At 41.7% G+C, this 13,527-nt stretch overlaps 1 protein-coding gene across 2 annotated transcripts in view; it reads left to right on the top strand.

The window, feature by feature from the left end:
- DLEC1 (DLEC1 cilia and flagella associated protein) overlaps positions 1–13,527 on the top strand; it is a 160,064-nt gene that overhangs the window by 71,534 nt on the left and 75,003 nt on the right. For both annotated transcript variants that reach the window (XM_073630029.1, XM_073630028.1), the window contains exons 6-12: positions 1,656–1,852; positions 4,412–4,632; positions 6,684–6,768; positions 7,759–7,846; positions 8,709–8,882; positions 9,824–9,960; positions 13,217–13,309. In XM_073630029.1, the coding sequence (XP_073486130.1) occupies positions 1,656–1,852; positions 4,412–4,632; positions 6,684–6,768; positions 7,759–7,846; positions 8,709–8,882; positions 9,824–9,960; positions 13,217–13,309 (995 nt within the window). The remainder of the gene's footprint in view (positions 1–1,655; positions 1,853–4,411; positions 4,633–6,683; positions 6,769–7,758; positions 7,847–8,708; positions 8,883–9,823; positions 9,961–13,216; positions 13,310–13,527) is intronic.

The raw sequence follows: 13,527 nt of genomic DNA, 5'->3' as shown, positions 1-13,527 counted from the left end.
TGTCCTGAAAGGGAGAATCTGAGGGATAAGAGGGTGAAAACCTGGACATCAGAGGGAAGAGGAGGATCAGAAGTAGGAATGAGTGGGGAGAAGAACCTCTCCCCCATCCAGGGCCAACAATCTGTTTGCAGCACTGTATCAAATGTATATCATAAAACTGATTATGAAAGGTCATTGTGCAAGAGATCTTTATACTAAGGTAGAGGTGAAATCATTTCAATAAAACTGGGCCTAACTACATTTTCATGCGCTCCCCTGCCGGATGAAGTAAGGTCCTCCATAAATTCCATCTTGTATATTTTATTCATAGTGTAATAGATGTTACCTGGGATGGTTTCCATAGCTCAGGTAGGGAGTTTCTGACTGCAATGATCAAGTGTGTGGGAGGACAGATCTAATATAAATTTCTCAGTATAGTGGTGCGGTGCAAAGAAAAAAGGCCAGGTCTAGGGGTTTTGAATAGTCCGTACATTTTTGGGAGACACATGACCTCCTTCTAGAATAGTTTCAGGAAGTTGCAACAGAACATGTGTAGAATGTCTCTGTTGTCTTGTCCAAATCTCAGGCACATGTTCAGTATTGATGGGAACAAGTAATGGGGTACTTGGGTTTCTTCAGTACCAGCAGGTAAAAATCTTCGATTCTTGAGCCTGATTCTTGGTACTTTGTAAATGTCAAAGTTTTAAGTGTATAATCATACCTCCCAACTTTTTGAGATGGAAACGAGGAACACCTATTAGCAAGGATATGTAGGCATAGGACACACCCCCTACCACGCCCCTTAAAGGAGAATTTTACAAAAAAAAAAAAAATTAGTTACTGTAAACCAACAAGTGCTTTTTTACCACTTCTATTCATTTATTATACTGGCTTTTGAAATTTACAAATGCAGCAATTTAGAAAATGGATGAAGGTTGCAGCAGTTGGAAACACTTTATGAAAGATAAAAAGTGCACATTTGAGGAGGATAGAGGGACTTTGTTCCAAATCAGGGACAATCCCTCGAAATCAGGGACAGTTGGGAGCTCTGGTATAAAAGATTTGCTTTTTCTTTTTCAGCTGGTTAGTTGGAGCTGTAGGTCATGTTTCTACTTTGTCAAGTACAAAGAGGTGACATTTTTGGTAGGATAATTTTAAAGACTGTACGTTGTGATGATAGTATGTCTGAGCGATTCTGTTTATTTCACATTGCTTTCAATCAGTGTTAGTGTCTGAGGGAAATCACAAGCGTGCATAGTTAAGATTCATCCCCATATCTGGTATCTAGCCCGCTGTATAATTGCCATTTTCAGTGTTTTTTATACCCTACTACTAAGTTACTCATTTGTTGTGTAATCTAATGATATACAATTTATTAGACTATAACAGTACCTTTACATACTTTTTCCACTGCTTGAATCAATGCCTTTCTTACAAAGTCACCAGCTGCTACAATCAGAGAGAGATGGAAGCAATCTGAGCGGCGATAAAGATAAAAAGTATAAGCTTTGGAGGGATAAGGTAGAGGGGCGAATTTGGATTTTTTGTATTCTGTCAGGTTTGCTTCAAGCACATTTAATAATTTCCCCCCATAGCTATGATGACTTGTGTTTTAAATTCCATAGGATTTAGTAGGAGTTATTGATAAGTATTATTATTTATTTTTCATATTTCAGGATTTTCAGATCCCTCATTTTACAAAGAGACCGTCAGTTTCCATCAACACGTATCCAGAAGCCCTGTAGATGATGGTTACTGTGACCCATCAGCTCCAGAAACAGGATTAAGGGGCTTTCTTGAAGCTTCTTCCTCTAGTTTGACATTATCATCTACCTGTGATTCTGAAGAACAAAGTCGGAAGAAGTCAAGTAAGGTAACTATTTCTCTTAATTTTATTAGCGGATATAGATATACCAATAGATCCTCACTAAATGATTGAACAGAGATTTTCATATAGAAAATAAAGTTAAAGTGTATTCTCACTTTTGCAGTCAATATTGAGAAAACCCGACTATATGTTTATGTGTACAGTAAAAAGTGCAGTGCTAAGAAACAAGTGTGTATGAAAAAAATATTGTATATATGTGACACCAACATAATATGAGCACGTAAGTGCCGTGATAGGATTGGTTATGTACCAATAAAGTGAATAAGTGTTGAATACAACATATGTGAAAAATCGATTGTAAGCTAACCACAGTGTATCTGTGAGACAAGGTAATATATGTAACACCACCACGATGTAAAACACATAAGGGACCAATAAATCGGTTAGATACCGATAATGGTGTGCATAAATGCTAAAATTACATGAATGCAAAATCAATTGCCAAAAGTCATACTGGGTTGAAACATAAGCAGCAACTTTGAGGTTCAGCTGATAAAAAGTCCACCTGTATCCACATAAAAATGTTTACATAGCAAGCTGAACAAATCTGATGATAGAAGACTGGGGACAAAAAGTCTATACAAGGGAGACAGTAGTGGACAGTCATCTGTAACAAGTTCACCAAGGTTGTGCATCTGCCACCCAGGGAGGAGGGTAGGTACTCTTACCAAAGACTGTGTACTCATGTTCCAGCGCCAGTGAGTCAAACACGCTTAAGGTGGAAACTGGAACTCTGACGGCCCATCACCGGAACTCCAGATGGCATACACGGATGTCTCATCCAACAGATGATCATAAAATTGGGTCAAAAAAGAAAAAGGACTTCACATAGTGTAGATCAAAAATGGATGGGTTTATTAAAACAAAAGTACTGACATCTTGATGATGTGTACAGATAAAATTGATGTGATCACAAAGAAATCCAAAAAACAAGCGCAATGTAAAGAGCTAACTGACAGCAATCCAACGCGTTTTGTCCTAAAGGACTTCAACCGGGGTATATGTATGTATGCTATTTGTGTTCCCATTCACAGAGCATACAAAAAAAAAATAAAAAAAAAATAAAAACCTACTCTACACCTACACGCTAAGTTTCCCCTCATAACCATACAATGCAGAAACCCAGCTTTTAGATCTTGTATATATATATTAGTGGCTGGTAGAGCTGCACGAATAATCGTTAAAGAATCAGATCGCAATTCTACCCCCCTCGCGATCTTAACAAAGCATTTTCCTGATTCAGTGCAGAGTTCTCTGCTCACAGCTGACAGCTGTCAAAAAAACAAAAAACAGACAGCCTGCCAAATTTATGACAGCATCACTTAGATGAAGATAAAGAGAAACATTGTAACACTTAGTCTATAGATCAAAGGAATGCACTTCCATCTGTAAATGAGCGAAGTTTAACCACTTAAAGACTTATGCCCCGTACACACGATCGGACTTTCCTACAACAAAACCGTGGAATTTTGTTTGAAGGTTGTTGGCTCCAACTTGTCTTGCATATGCACGGTCACACAAATTACATTGGCCAACAATTACATTTGTAGTGACGTACTAGACGTACTACGTGGTTTTTCAGCTCTTTTGCGCCACCCTTTGGGCTCCTTCTGCTAATTTTGTGTTAGTAGAAGTTTGGTGAGTGTTGATTTGCACTTTTCTTTTTGCGTTTTTCATTTAGTGCTATTATTATTATTATTATGATTATTATTATTATTCTTGATATCACTTGAAAAAAAAATCCTTTGAAAATTCGTTTGCAATAACTCCATCAGTATCACCAGCAAAGCAGCTTCATTATTATCCCATTAAAGAAGAAGAGAATGTGAGCTGCATTTGGAGATTTCCTAATTTTCCACGTCACAAATGTTAATTCTCCATTCCCAACTCTAGTTTACAAGACCGACCACTTCTGCTTCTGAGCAGTGAACTTTTGTGCGACGACTTGTGTACACACGATCAGAAAGTCCGACAACAAAATTTTGTTGGCAGAAAATTTGAGAACCTGCTAGCAGACATTTGTTGGCGGAAAGTCCGACAACAAATGTTCGATGGAGCATACACACGGTCGGACTTTCCGCCAACAAGCTCACATCCAACATTTCCTGTCGGACAGTCCGACCGTGTGTACGCGGCATAAACCTTTTTCTGATATTTGTTGCCTACAAGTTAAAACCAGTATTTTTTGCTAGATTTTTAGCTAAATTACTTAGAACCACCAAACATTATATATTTTTCTTTTTAGCAGAGATCCTAGCAAATAAAATGGCGGTTGTTGCAATATTTTTTGTCACACTGTATTTGCACAGCGGTCTTTCAAATGCAATTTTTTTGGAAAAAACACACTTTAATGAATTAATAAAAAAACTAAACAGTAAAGTTAGCCCAATTTTTTTGTATAATGTGAAAGATGATGTTGCGACGCAAGAATCGTGATCTTTATTCTAAGCAAAAAAAATTGTGATTCACATTTTGGCCAGAATCGTGCAGCTCTAGTGGCTGATGTACCTTGTCTTGTTTGTATCTTATGTTGAATTCTTTTAGAAATCTGCACTATCAAAAAAGAGATTACAGAAGAAAGAGATGAATGCTGAGGACAGAGAGGCTGAGCGTGCTCAGTTGGCACAACTAGAGAAGCGTCACAATTTCCTAAAAAACCCACGCTTTTTACCACCAAACAGCCTGCATGGCGGACGGTCTCTCATTCTACCTCCAAAGAAAAGAGAAGTATTGATATCTGGAAGGAAAAGAGTGATCGATGACCAGTAAGATATTATTTCAGGTGTAATAAAAAGCAGGTTCAGAGGAAGGAAGTGAGGCCTTGGTATGCACTTAGAAATAGGGTACTTGATCTTCAGCTAAATGTTTAGAAATGTAATTCCATTATGTTCATTCTGCTGTTTCTGTAGAATATTGCACCTGTACCCTCTTGGTGGCTCACTGGAGCCAGAACATAATTACATAGGGCACAAAATAACCAGTGTTTAGTGCAGCAGGGTGAAAGGAGGTAAGGCACATTTACCTCTTTTTGAATATTGCCTTAGCAGTCCAACTATAACAAGAAGACCTGCATTCCAGAACCTCATCCCTGAATGGACAGGGTCTTAAACACTGGTACTACTCAGACAGCGTTCAGCCCCCTCCAGACGCAGCCTGCCTGCAGCAGGGCTTCACGCTGCACCGGTCCCCCCCCCCCCGGGCACACGCTGCACCGGTCCCCCCCTGGGCACACGCTGCACCGGTCCCCCCCTGGGCACACTAAAGCCACAAGATGGATGCACTGCAGCTGAATGCCCCAATGTGCAAGGGGCCCTAGAATGATGTCAAATGTTTGGTGACAAAAGGAATTGAGCCTGTAAAGTCTAATGCATGTGGATGGTGAGGAGCTGAAAATATGCCCTGTGTAAAATTACATGGGGTTCCCACATCCAGGGAGCCACAGGTGCTGCATACAGCTTGTCAATGAAGTGAGCATCTGTACTCTGGAAATACACTGCAGGCGTATCCGTGGATAAACAACTGTGCCGAAAAGCATAGTCATTTATAAGAGTACGACCACCCACAGCCATTCACTTGTATGGCAGTCTGTAAGCGCCACCTGCAGCTCTTCAGGAATGAGAAAATGCACTGAAGTTTATGCTGGGCATATTTATAGCATCTCAGTGCCTATGTGCATAAGGCCTACAATCAGTGTCACTCTGTTAAAAACGTTGTGCATGTGAAGGATTTGGGGTATTTGCATTGCTGATGCAAATACTAGCTGGAGTTTGAATTTGTCAGTGTATCTAAATCTGCTAGTGCATCTAACACTCCCCTTCCCCAAGACTGAGAATACTGCTGTCCAAAGGTGTTGCTCCTTCATCCAGAGTGTAATCACTCAAAGTATGTTACTGGCCAGATCACCAGGTGAAAACAGAAGGAAAAAAGCTTAACAAAAAGAAAACGCAGCCATCACATCTAATGATTGGTAAGCTGCAATATATTACATTTTTGGTTTTGGGTTTTATACCGCTTTAAGGGAAATAATCATGAAAAAGCCTTTTAATGTAATTTCAGTATCCTAATAATATAAATTGATCTAGGGGGTTGCCATTTTGTGTTTTGGTGCAGATGCATACTGGAAGCCTTCAGCTTCCCTAAGCGAATCCAGGCTTTTGGTGTCTTATGTTAAGAAGGGTGGGGCTACCTCCCAAGGTAAGCCTGCACTTAGGTTATTTATTCCTATATGGCTAGGTTCACACTAGCCCGCAGTGTGCTTTTCGGTTGCGGGAATCGCATCGATTCCCGCACCCGCAACCACGTGCAGTCGAATAGCACTGCTCTTGCTAGACATGCGGGGCTGCCATTCATTATGAATGGCACCCCTACACATCTCAGCGTGCAGTGCAATTGCGGGTGCAGGAACTGCAGGGAAACCGCATGGTCAAAAAGACCGTGCGGTTTCCCTGCGGCCGCATTTTTAAAAAGATGCATGCACCTTTTTTGTGAGGTTCACGCGACACAGCAGCCCATTCAAACGAATGGACTGCCGCGCCCAAGCAAATGCGGGACACATGGCCCACACTAGTGTATAACTAGCCTAAATAACCCGTAATTTAGAGTAAGGACCACACCTTTCAAAGATACCGAATTATGGCAGTGTTGCTTTAAATGTATTTGTGCTTGTATATGAAAAAATCTTTGTTTTAAACATTGTTGGAACTCTTTCATTAGTTCTTTTTGTGATCACTAAATGGATAATGTGTTGGGGAATTTTTTTATTAAACCTTTACTGATTCAAACCTTTTTGTTCTTTTTTTTTTTTTTTTTTTACTAGTGATCCAAATGAGCCAATACCAATATTTCTAGCTAACCCGCCTGTGATCTTCTTCCCAGAATATGAGATTGGACAGATGTATGAGGTGATTTAGCCTTGTGATTGTGGTTTTGAACAGTTGAAAACTGTATTTTGTATTAATTTATTACATGTATTTATATAGCACCAACAATTTATACAGCACTTCACATGTATAGTGTACATTCACATCAGTTCCTGCCCTCAAGGAGCTTACAATCTAAGGTCCTTAAATGGTTACTAAACCCACAACAGCAAAATCATTCTGTGTATGCAGTAAAGCATGCTTGTTATACTCACTGTGGCACCTAAGGAGTTAATCCTCCGCATTGTGTTAAAAAAGGCTCTGTGATCCTCTCTTCTCTGATACTCTCCTTCTTCCACTGTTCCCCAATCCATCTCCTGTTAAGACAGAGCCTTTGGAGTCACTCTGCACATACTCAGTTTGGTGTGTGTTGCTAGAGAATAGTTTTTTTTGTTTTTTTGGGGGGGAGGGTGCATGTGATCAGCACAGGGCCAATCAGCACTGTCCAGACAGAGGGTCAGGGGTTCTGCAGCCTCATAAGACAGTCAGAGTAGAATGTAAACACCTCCTACAAGCTGTAACCAGACACTGATTGAAGTCATAAGACTGCTATATACTACTGATGAGAAAAGGTATTTAGCAGTTTATATTTACTAAAATAATTGCATTTCCCTGTTCTGTGTACTGTGGGAGACCAGATATAATGAATGCAGGGTCCTGGGTTTAGTGACACTTTAACTCACATTCATACATACACATACTAGGGTTAATTTAGACAGGAACCAATTAACTTTTGAAAATGTCTTTGGCGGAAACTGGAATACCCAGAGAAAACCCACCCAAGCCCAGGGAGAACATGCAAACACCATGCAGACATGTTAAAACTTTTAAAGGGACAGTATAGTATATTTAGTCGTTATTATTGCATTTGGTTGATTTTTTTACATGCACAGTATATTTAAAGAGACATTAATAAAGCTAGAGGTCTTCTACAACATACAACTGATTCAATCTCTGTTTAAATACATAAAGATGACGGTGGAGTTAAGGAACATGACAGCATCAAGTCGTCACGTGAGGATCATCCCCCCTTCCACTCCATATTTCTCTGTTGGGCTTGGTAAGTAAAACATCAAAATCAATGCATGTCTTAATTTTTTGACAATTATGACAGTATGTATAATTCTCTTTTAGCCTATTGTTTGATTCAGGCACTCCTGCCAGACAAGCACAGTCAAGTCCTTAACCTTCACTGCAGCTTGGATGACAACACTAGTCTGCTGGATGTACACTGATGGAGCAGTAATAAATTGATGGGCAATCAACTCTGCTTTTTATATTATATCTTCCTGGAGAGCGACTTTTAACAAACATTTAGGCCTGGCTCACACCTATGCATTTTTTTGTGCATTTTACGTTTTGCAGCAACACACTACAGTCCATTTAACATGTTTCCTATAGATGTAGTTCACATCTGTGCATTTTATGGAAAGGGCCAGGGACTTTTTTCTGTTTTTTGGTTCCATAGACTTCAATGGATCAAAAAGCTGTATTGAAAAACGCAAAATGCACCTGGTATATGCAAACTGCAACCTGCATAGGTGTGAACCAAGCCTTAGGGGAAAAGTTTAACGTTTATTTAGTCATGTTAAAAAAAGACATGCCATTTAAAAAAAAACATTAAAAAAAACACATTGCATCCTCAGAATCTGAAAAGTAGGTCCAGAGGAAGGCAAAAATCCTAAACAAATTTGGTTCAATTTCCTCCAACAGGGAACTATCCTCCAACAGGGAAAAAATCCTACCAGATACAGAAAAGCCGTTTGCTAAGAACATAATGTACTATTTGTAATACATATTAGTAGTAGTTCAGATTTCTTATTCAAGGTATTTGTCTGTTAAAATGTGGCTGTAATCTTTACACAGTAAACATGCTACCTAATGTATGTCCGCAGTTATATATTTTATATTTGTGCTTCTAGGGAAGTTTCCTGGAGAAGGTGGAATTGTAGCCCCGGGTATGAGTTGTCAGTACACAGTGCGTTTTGTTCCTGATTCTTTGGCTGACTTTGAGGATTTCATATTGGTGGAGTCACAAGCACCATATCCAGTTTTAGTCCCTATTGAAGCAATGAGGCCACCTCCAATACTTACATGTAAGGAAAAGAATTATATGTGCACTCTATAATTCTCATTTTTTAGATAAAAACTATTTTATTATGAAATAGCCTCTTCGGGATTATTCTATTTGGTTAAGGACATGGATTATTGTTTTATTTTGTTTCCTTTTAAATGGTAACTTTTATTCCTCAGCTTTTTCATGTGCTTATTGCTGTCTTTGCTATTGATACACTATATAGCCAAAAATATGTGGACACCCTCCACATTATTGAATTGTGGTGTTTCCAGTGAAATTTACTGTTATTCTACAGCATGCAGTACATCATACACAATCATGTGCTACCAACTTTGTAGCAACAGTGTGGAGAATGTTTTTTTTCTGTTCCAGCAAGGCTGTGTCCCTGTGCACAAAGTGCACAGAGCCCTAACTTCAACCTTATTGAACACTTTTGGGATTAATAGCTAGTCAGGGCTTCTTGTACAACAAACACCCTTTTGGCTAAATGGGTACAAATGTGCCCAAACACACTCCAAGTTCTTGTAAAAAGCCTTTCCAGAATGTTGTAGCCACTTAAAGCCTCCAAGGGTGGCAGCTCCATATTAATACTCATGGTTTTGGAAAGTCCAATGAGATCATATTGGTGTAATGGTCAGGTGTCCACAAACCTTTCACCATACAGTGTATTTCTACTCATGCCCTGTGTGATGATCAGAACAGGAAGTAGGTGGAATGGTGTACTGTAGACAGACAGAAATACAAAGCAGTTTTGTGTATAATGTGGTAGGTTAGCACTCCTGTCATGTGTCCCAGATGAGTAGATTTCTGTTATTTGTGTGGTCACAAGGGCAGGTTGTAATGGGGACACAGATATCAATAAAAACCTGACAGAGGTTTTAACTATTCCCCACTCACCAAAAAATGTTTTGTCTTGAGTTTTACTTCATGTTGACTAGTTACTGTTGATTGTTTAAACAGTGCCTCGTATCCTGGACTGTGGTCCGTGCCTAGTTGGAGGAGTAAAAATCTTTGAATGTCTCTGCAAGAATGAGGGGCTGAGTCGTGGAAGCTTCTGCATTATGCCCAAAAGTGTCTGGCCTCCAGCAAACTTTAGAGTAAGATCTCTTTCCTTATTTCTTTCAGAGTTACACTCTCAGATAGTCTTCACCTCGTGTGAAAATTTTACTCACTGGGGTTAATTTACTAAAATTGGAGAATACAAAATCTGGTGAAGCTGTGCATGGTAGCCAATCATCTTCTAATGTCAGCTTGTTCAATTAAGCTTTGACAAACAACACTGGAAGCTGATTGGTTTCTATGCAGAGCTGCACCATATTTTGCACTCTCCAGTTTTAGTAAATCAACCTCACTGTGTTCTCCCTCTTTTAGAAGGTTTGGATGGTGTCATATCACAACCAGCAAACATTGATATTTCCTAAATAGGGAAATGCAACATTCAATAGAAACACTTTGGATAGACATATTGAGTGCAGGTGCACTGTTGAGTATGAAATATAGCAGTACGGAAAATGTACCGTAAATGTTGTCTGTAACAACTAATGGGATTCCAGCTGCTGTTTTCCAAAGACTGGTTAGAAACTGGAAACTAAAATCCAACTGGTCACATTAATAGCATCTCATTCTGTATACATTTTGCCTATTGAAGCTAAAGCAGGGGTAGGCAACCTTTTAGCACAGTGTGCCGAAAAATATTTTCAAAGAAATTTGATTTTATAACAAGAGTCAATGTCACACTCTCAATCACGAAAAGGATTTTTTATAAGGTAAACGCTGTAAACTACTTGAGTAGTGAGAAATTAACATCCTGCACTCTCACGCCTCAGATCAGCCCCAATTCCTGCAACTCAACACTTCAGATCAGCCCCAATTCATGCACCTTCACACCTCAGATCACTGCCCCCCCTGCAAATCTGTCCCACCACTGTAACCCCCTGCTCTTCTGTCCCATCACTGTAAACCCGTGCTCATCTGCCCCACCACTGTAACCCCCTGCTCATCTGCCCCACCAATGTTCCCTCTTTCTCATTTGCCCCACCACTGTACCTCCCTGCATATCTGCTCCACCGCCTTATCCCCATGCTCTTCTGTCTCCCCACTGAACCATCTTCTCATCTGTGCTAACACTGAACTTATCTGCTCATCTGCCCCACCACTGTAAACCCCTTTCTCACCTGCCCCACCACTGTACCTCTTGCACATCTGTCCCACCTCTGTTCCCCCGGCTCATCTGTCCCACCAATGTACCTCCTTTCTCCTCTACCCTGCCATTGTACCGCCCTGTACATCTGCCCCAACTCTGTACCCCCTGCTCTTCTGCTCAATCACTGTAACCCCCTGCTCATCTGTCCCACCAATGCACCTCCTTTCACATCTGCCCCACTGCTGTACCCCCTTCTCATCTGCTCCAACACTGAACCCCTTCTGCTCATCTTTCCCACCACTGTAACCCCCTTCTCATCTGGCCCAACACTAAAACCCCCCTTTGCTCATCTGTTCCACCTCTGAACCCCCTTCTCATCTGCCCCAACACTGAACCCCCCCTGCTCATCTGTCCCACCACTGTAATCTCCTTCTCATCTGCCCCAACACTGAACCCCCCCCCCTGCTCATCTGTCCCACCACTGTAACCCCCTGCTCATCTGCCCCATCACTGTACCCCCCCTGCTTTTCTGTCCCACAGCTGAACCCCCTTCTCATCCCTCCCACTACTGTACCTCCTGTACATCTGCCCCACCAATGTACCCCCTTTCTCTTCTGTCCCACCACTGTAACCCTGCTGCTCATCTGCTCCACCAATGTACCTCCCTGCACATCTGTCTCACCTCTGTACCCCCTGCTCTTCTGCCCCACCTCTGTTCCCTCTGCTCACCTGTCCCACCAATACACCTTCTTTCACATCTGCCCCACTGCTCTACCCCCCTGCTTTTCTGTCCCACCACTGAACCCCCCCCCCCCCGCTCATCTTTTCCACCACTGTAACCCCCTTCTCATCTGGCCCAACACTGAACCACCCTGCTCATCTGCCCCATCACTGTACCCCCCTGCTCTTCTGTCCCACTGCTGAAGCCCCTTCTCATCTGCCCCACCACTGTACCCCCCTGCACATCTGCCCCACTGCCGTACCCTCCTGCTCATCTGTCCCACCTCTGAACCCCTTCTGCTAATTTTCCCCACCGTTGTACTCTCCTCCTCATCTGCTCCACTGCTGTACCCTCTTCTCATCTATGATATGTGTCATATGCAGAGTGGTGAAAGGAAGCAGAGATGAGACACGTCTACCTGTCCTGGCACACTCATCCTGCTGATCCACCTCTCGCATCCAGCCCACGCGCTTGTATGGGATGTATGTGATGTCTGTGATGTCACATACATGCATCTGGACAGGATGCGCAATGATGAGCTCAGGTCAGGGGTATTTTCTAAAAGCAGTGGGCCTGTGTGCAGGATCACAAGTTGGGCCCACGCAGCTGAGAAAAAGTGCGGTGCTCTGCGCCGCAGCAAGAGTTGGGTGTGATTTTCATTGCGCTGAATACTGGCTGTGGCTTAAAGGGTCACAGAGTGCAGGGGTTCAGTAGTAGGTGACGCAAAGGTTCAGGAATAATTTTTAACAAAGTTCCCAGAAGCTCAACTGTAATTCCACAAACTCACCTGATTTGTGGTTTTCTCAATCACAGTGAAATCCCTTCTTTCTGAGGTTGGTAGTGGCAACCAAGCAAGTCATCTTCCTCCAGATGGTGGATGGGGCTAGCAGGACTGTGATTGGCTTTAGCAATGGCCAATGACAGTCCTCCTCCACCTGGAAACAGGGATAGCCCCCCCCCCCCCCAGCAGAGCTGCACCCAATCTCTTCCCCATCACCAAAGCTGACAATCGCAACTACAGCAAAGTTAGAGAACCAAACAATGTTTCCCATCTTTTACAATGTGTGGGGGCACACTGCCTCCCCCTCAGTGCAGGTGTAGCGTGGGAAATTCTGAAATTGGAATGCATTAGTGTCTCTCTGACACTTCCCTGCGCTGCTCTGCTGATGGGGAGGGAGTCGAGTGCCGGCAAAAGAGGCTTTAAGTGCCGCTTGCGGCACCAGTTCCGAGGGTTGCCTACCCCTGAGCTAAAGCCTATGGAAAGTAGAAAGATTTGTGTTCCAGATAACCTCCTTGTCTTCAAAGATAATGTGAAAAGTTTTGCATTTTTAGGTTCTGGTGGAAGTGTAACAGAGCAATATTGAAACAGTCTGGCAGGTTATCCACTCAGTTTAAGCCTTTATTTCTAAATCATAGAAAGCAAAAATAACATTAAATGTTTCTATTTGACATTGACTATAGCATTTAACACTTATAATGTCTTTTGAAGAGTATAGCAACAGCAGGATTTGTTGAACAGGCACCCTTCGGAATCCACCCGGCCCTGTTTGAACTGTATCCTGGACAAGAAACTGTTATTGAGGTTAGTGTAGAAGCCATCACTTCACGTGCTCTGCTTACTTGATTATGATCTGATTCTGTCAGGCTGATGTGCACCATACATATTGTGATTTAGGCTTAATTTAGATAATGGGGATCCTACTCTATTGAATTATTGTACAACTCAGCACACATGAATACTCCTTTCGCTATCAGCCAATTTTCAATATCAGTCTCAAACTGTGCTATTTGTTTGGATAG

The sequence above is a fragment of the Aquarana catesbeiana genome, linkage group LG05 (assembly GCF_042186555.1).
Source record: "Aquarana catesbeiana isolate 2022-GZ linkage group LG05, ASM4218655v1, whole genome shotgun sequence".
NCBI classification, from domain to species: domain Eukaryota; kingdom Metazoa; phylum Chordata; class Amphibia; order Anura; family Ranidae; genus Aquarana; species Aquarana catesbeiana.
This window is presented reverse-complemented; position numbering and strand designations above follow the sequence as displayed.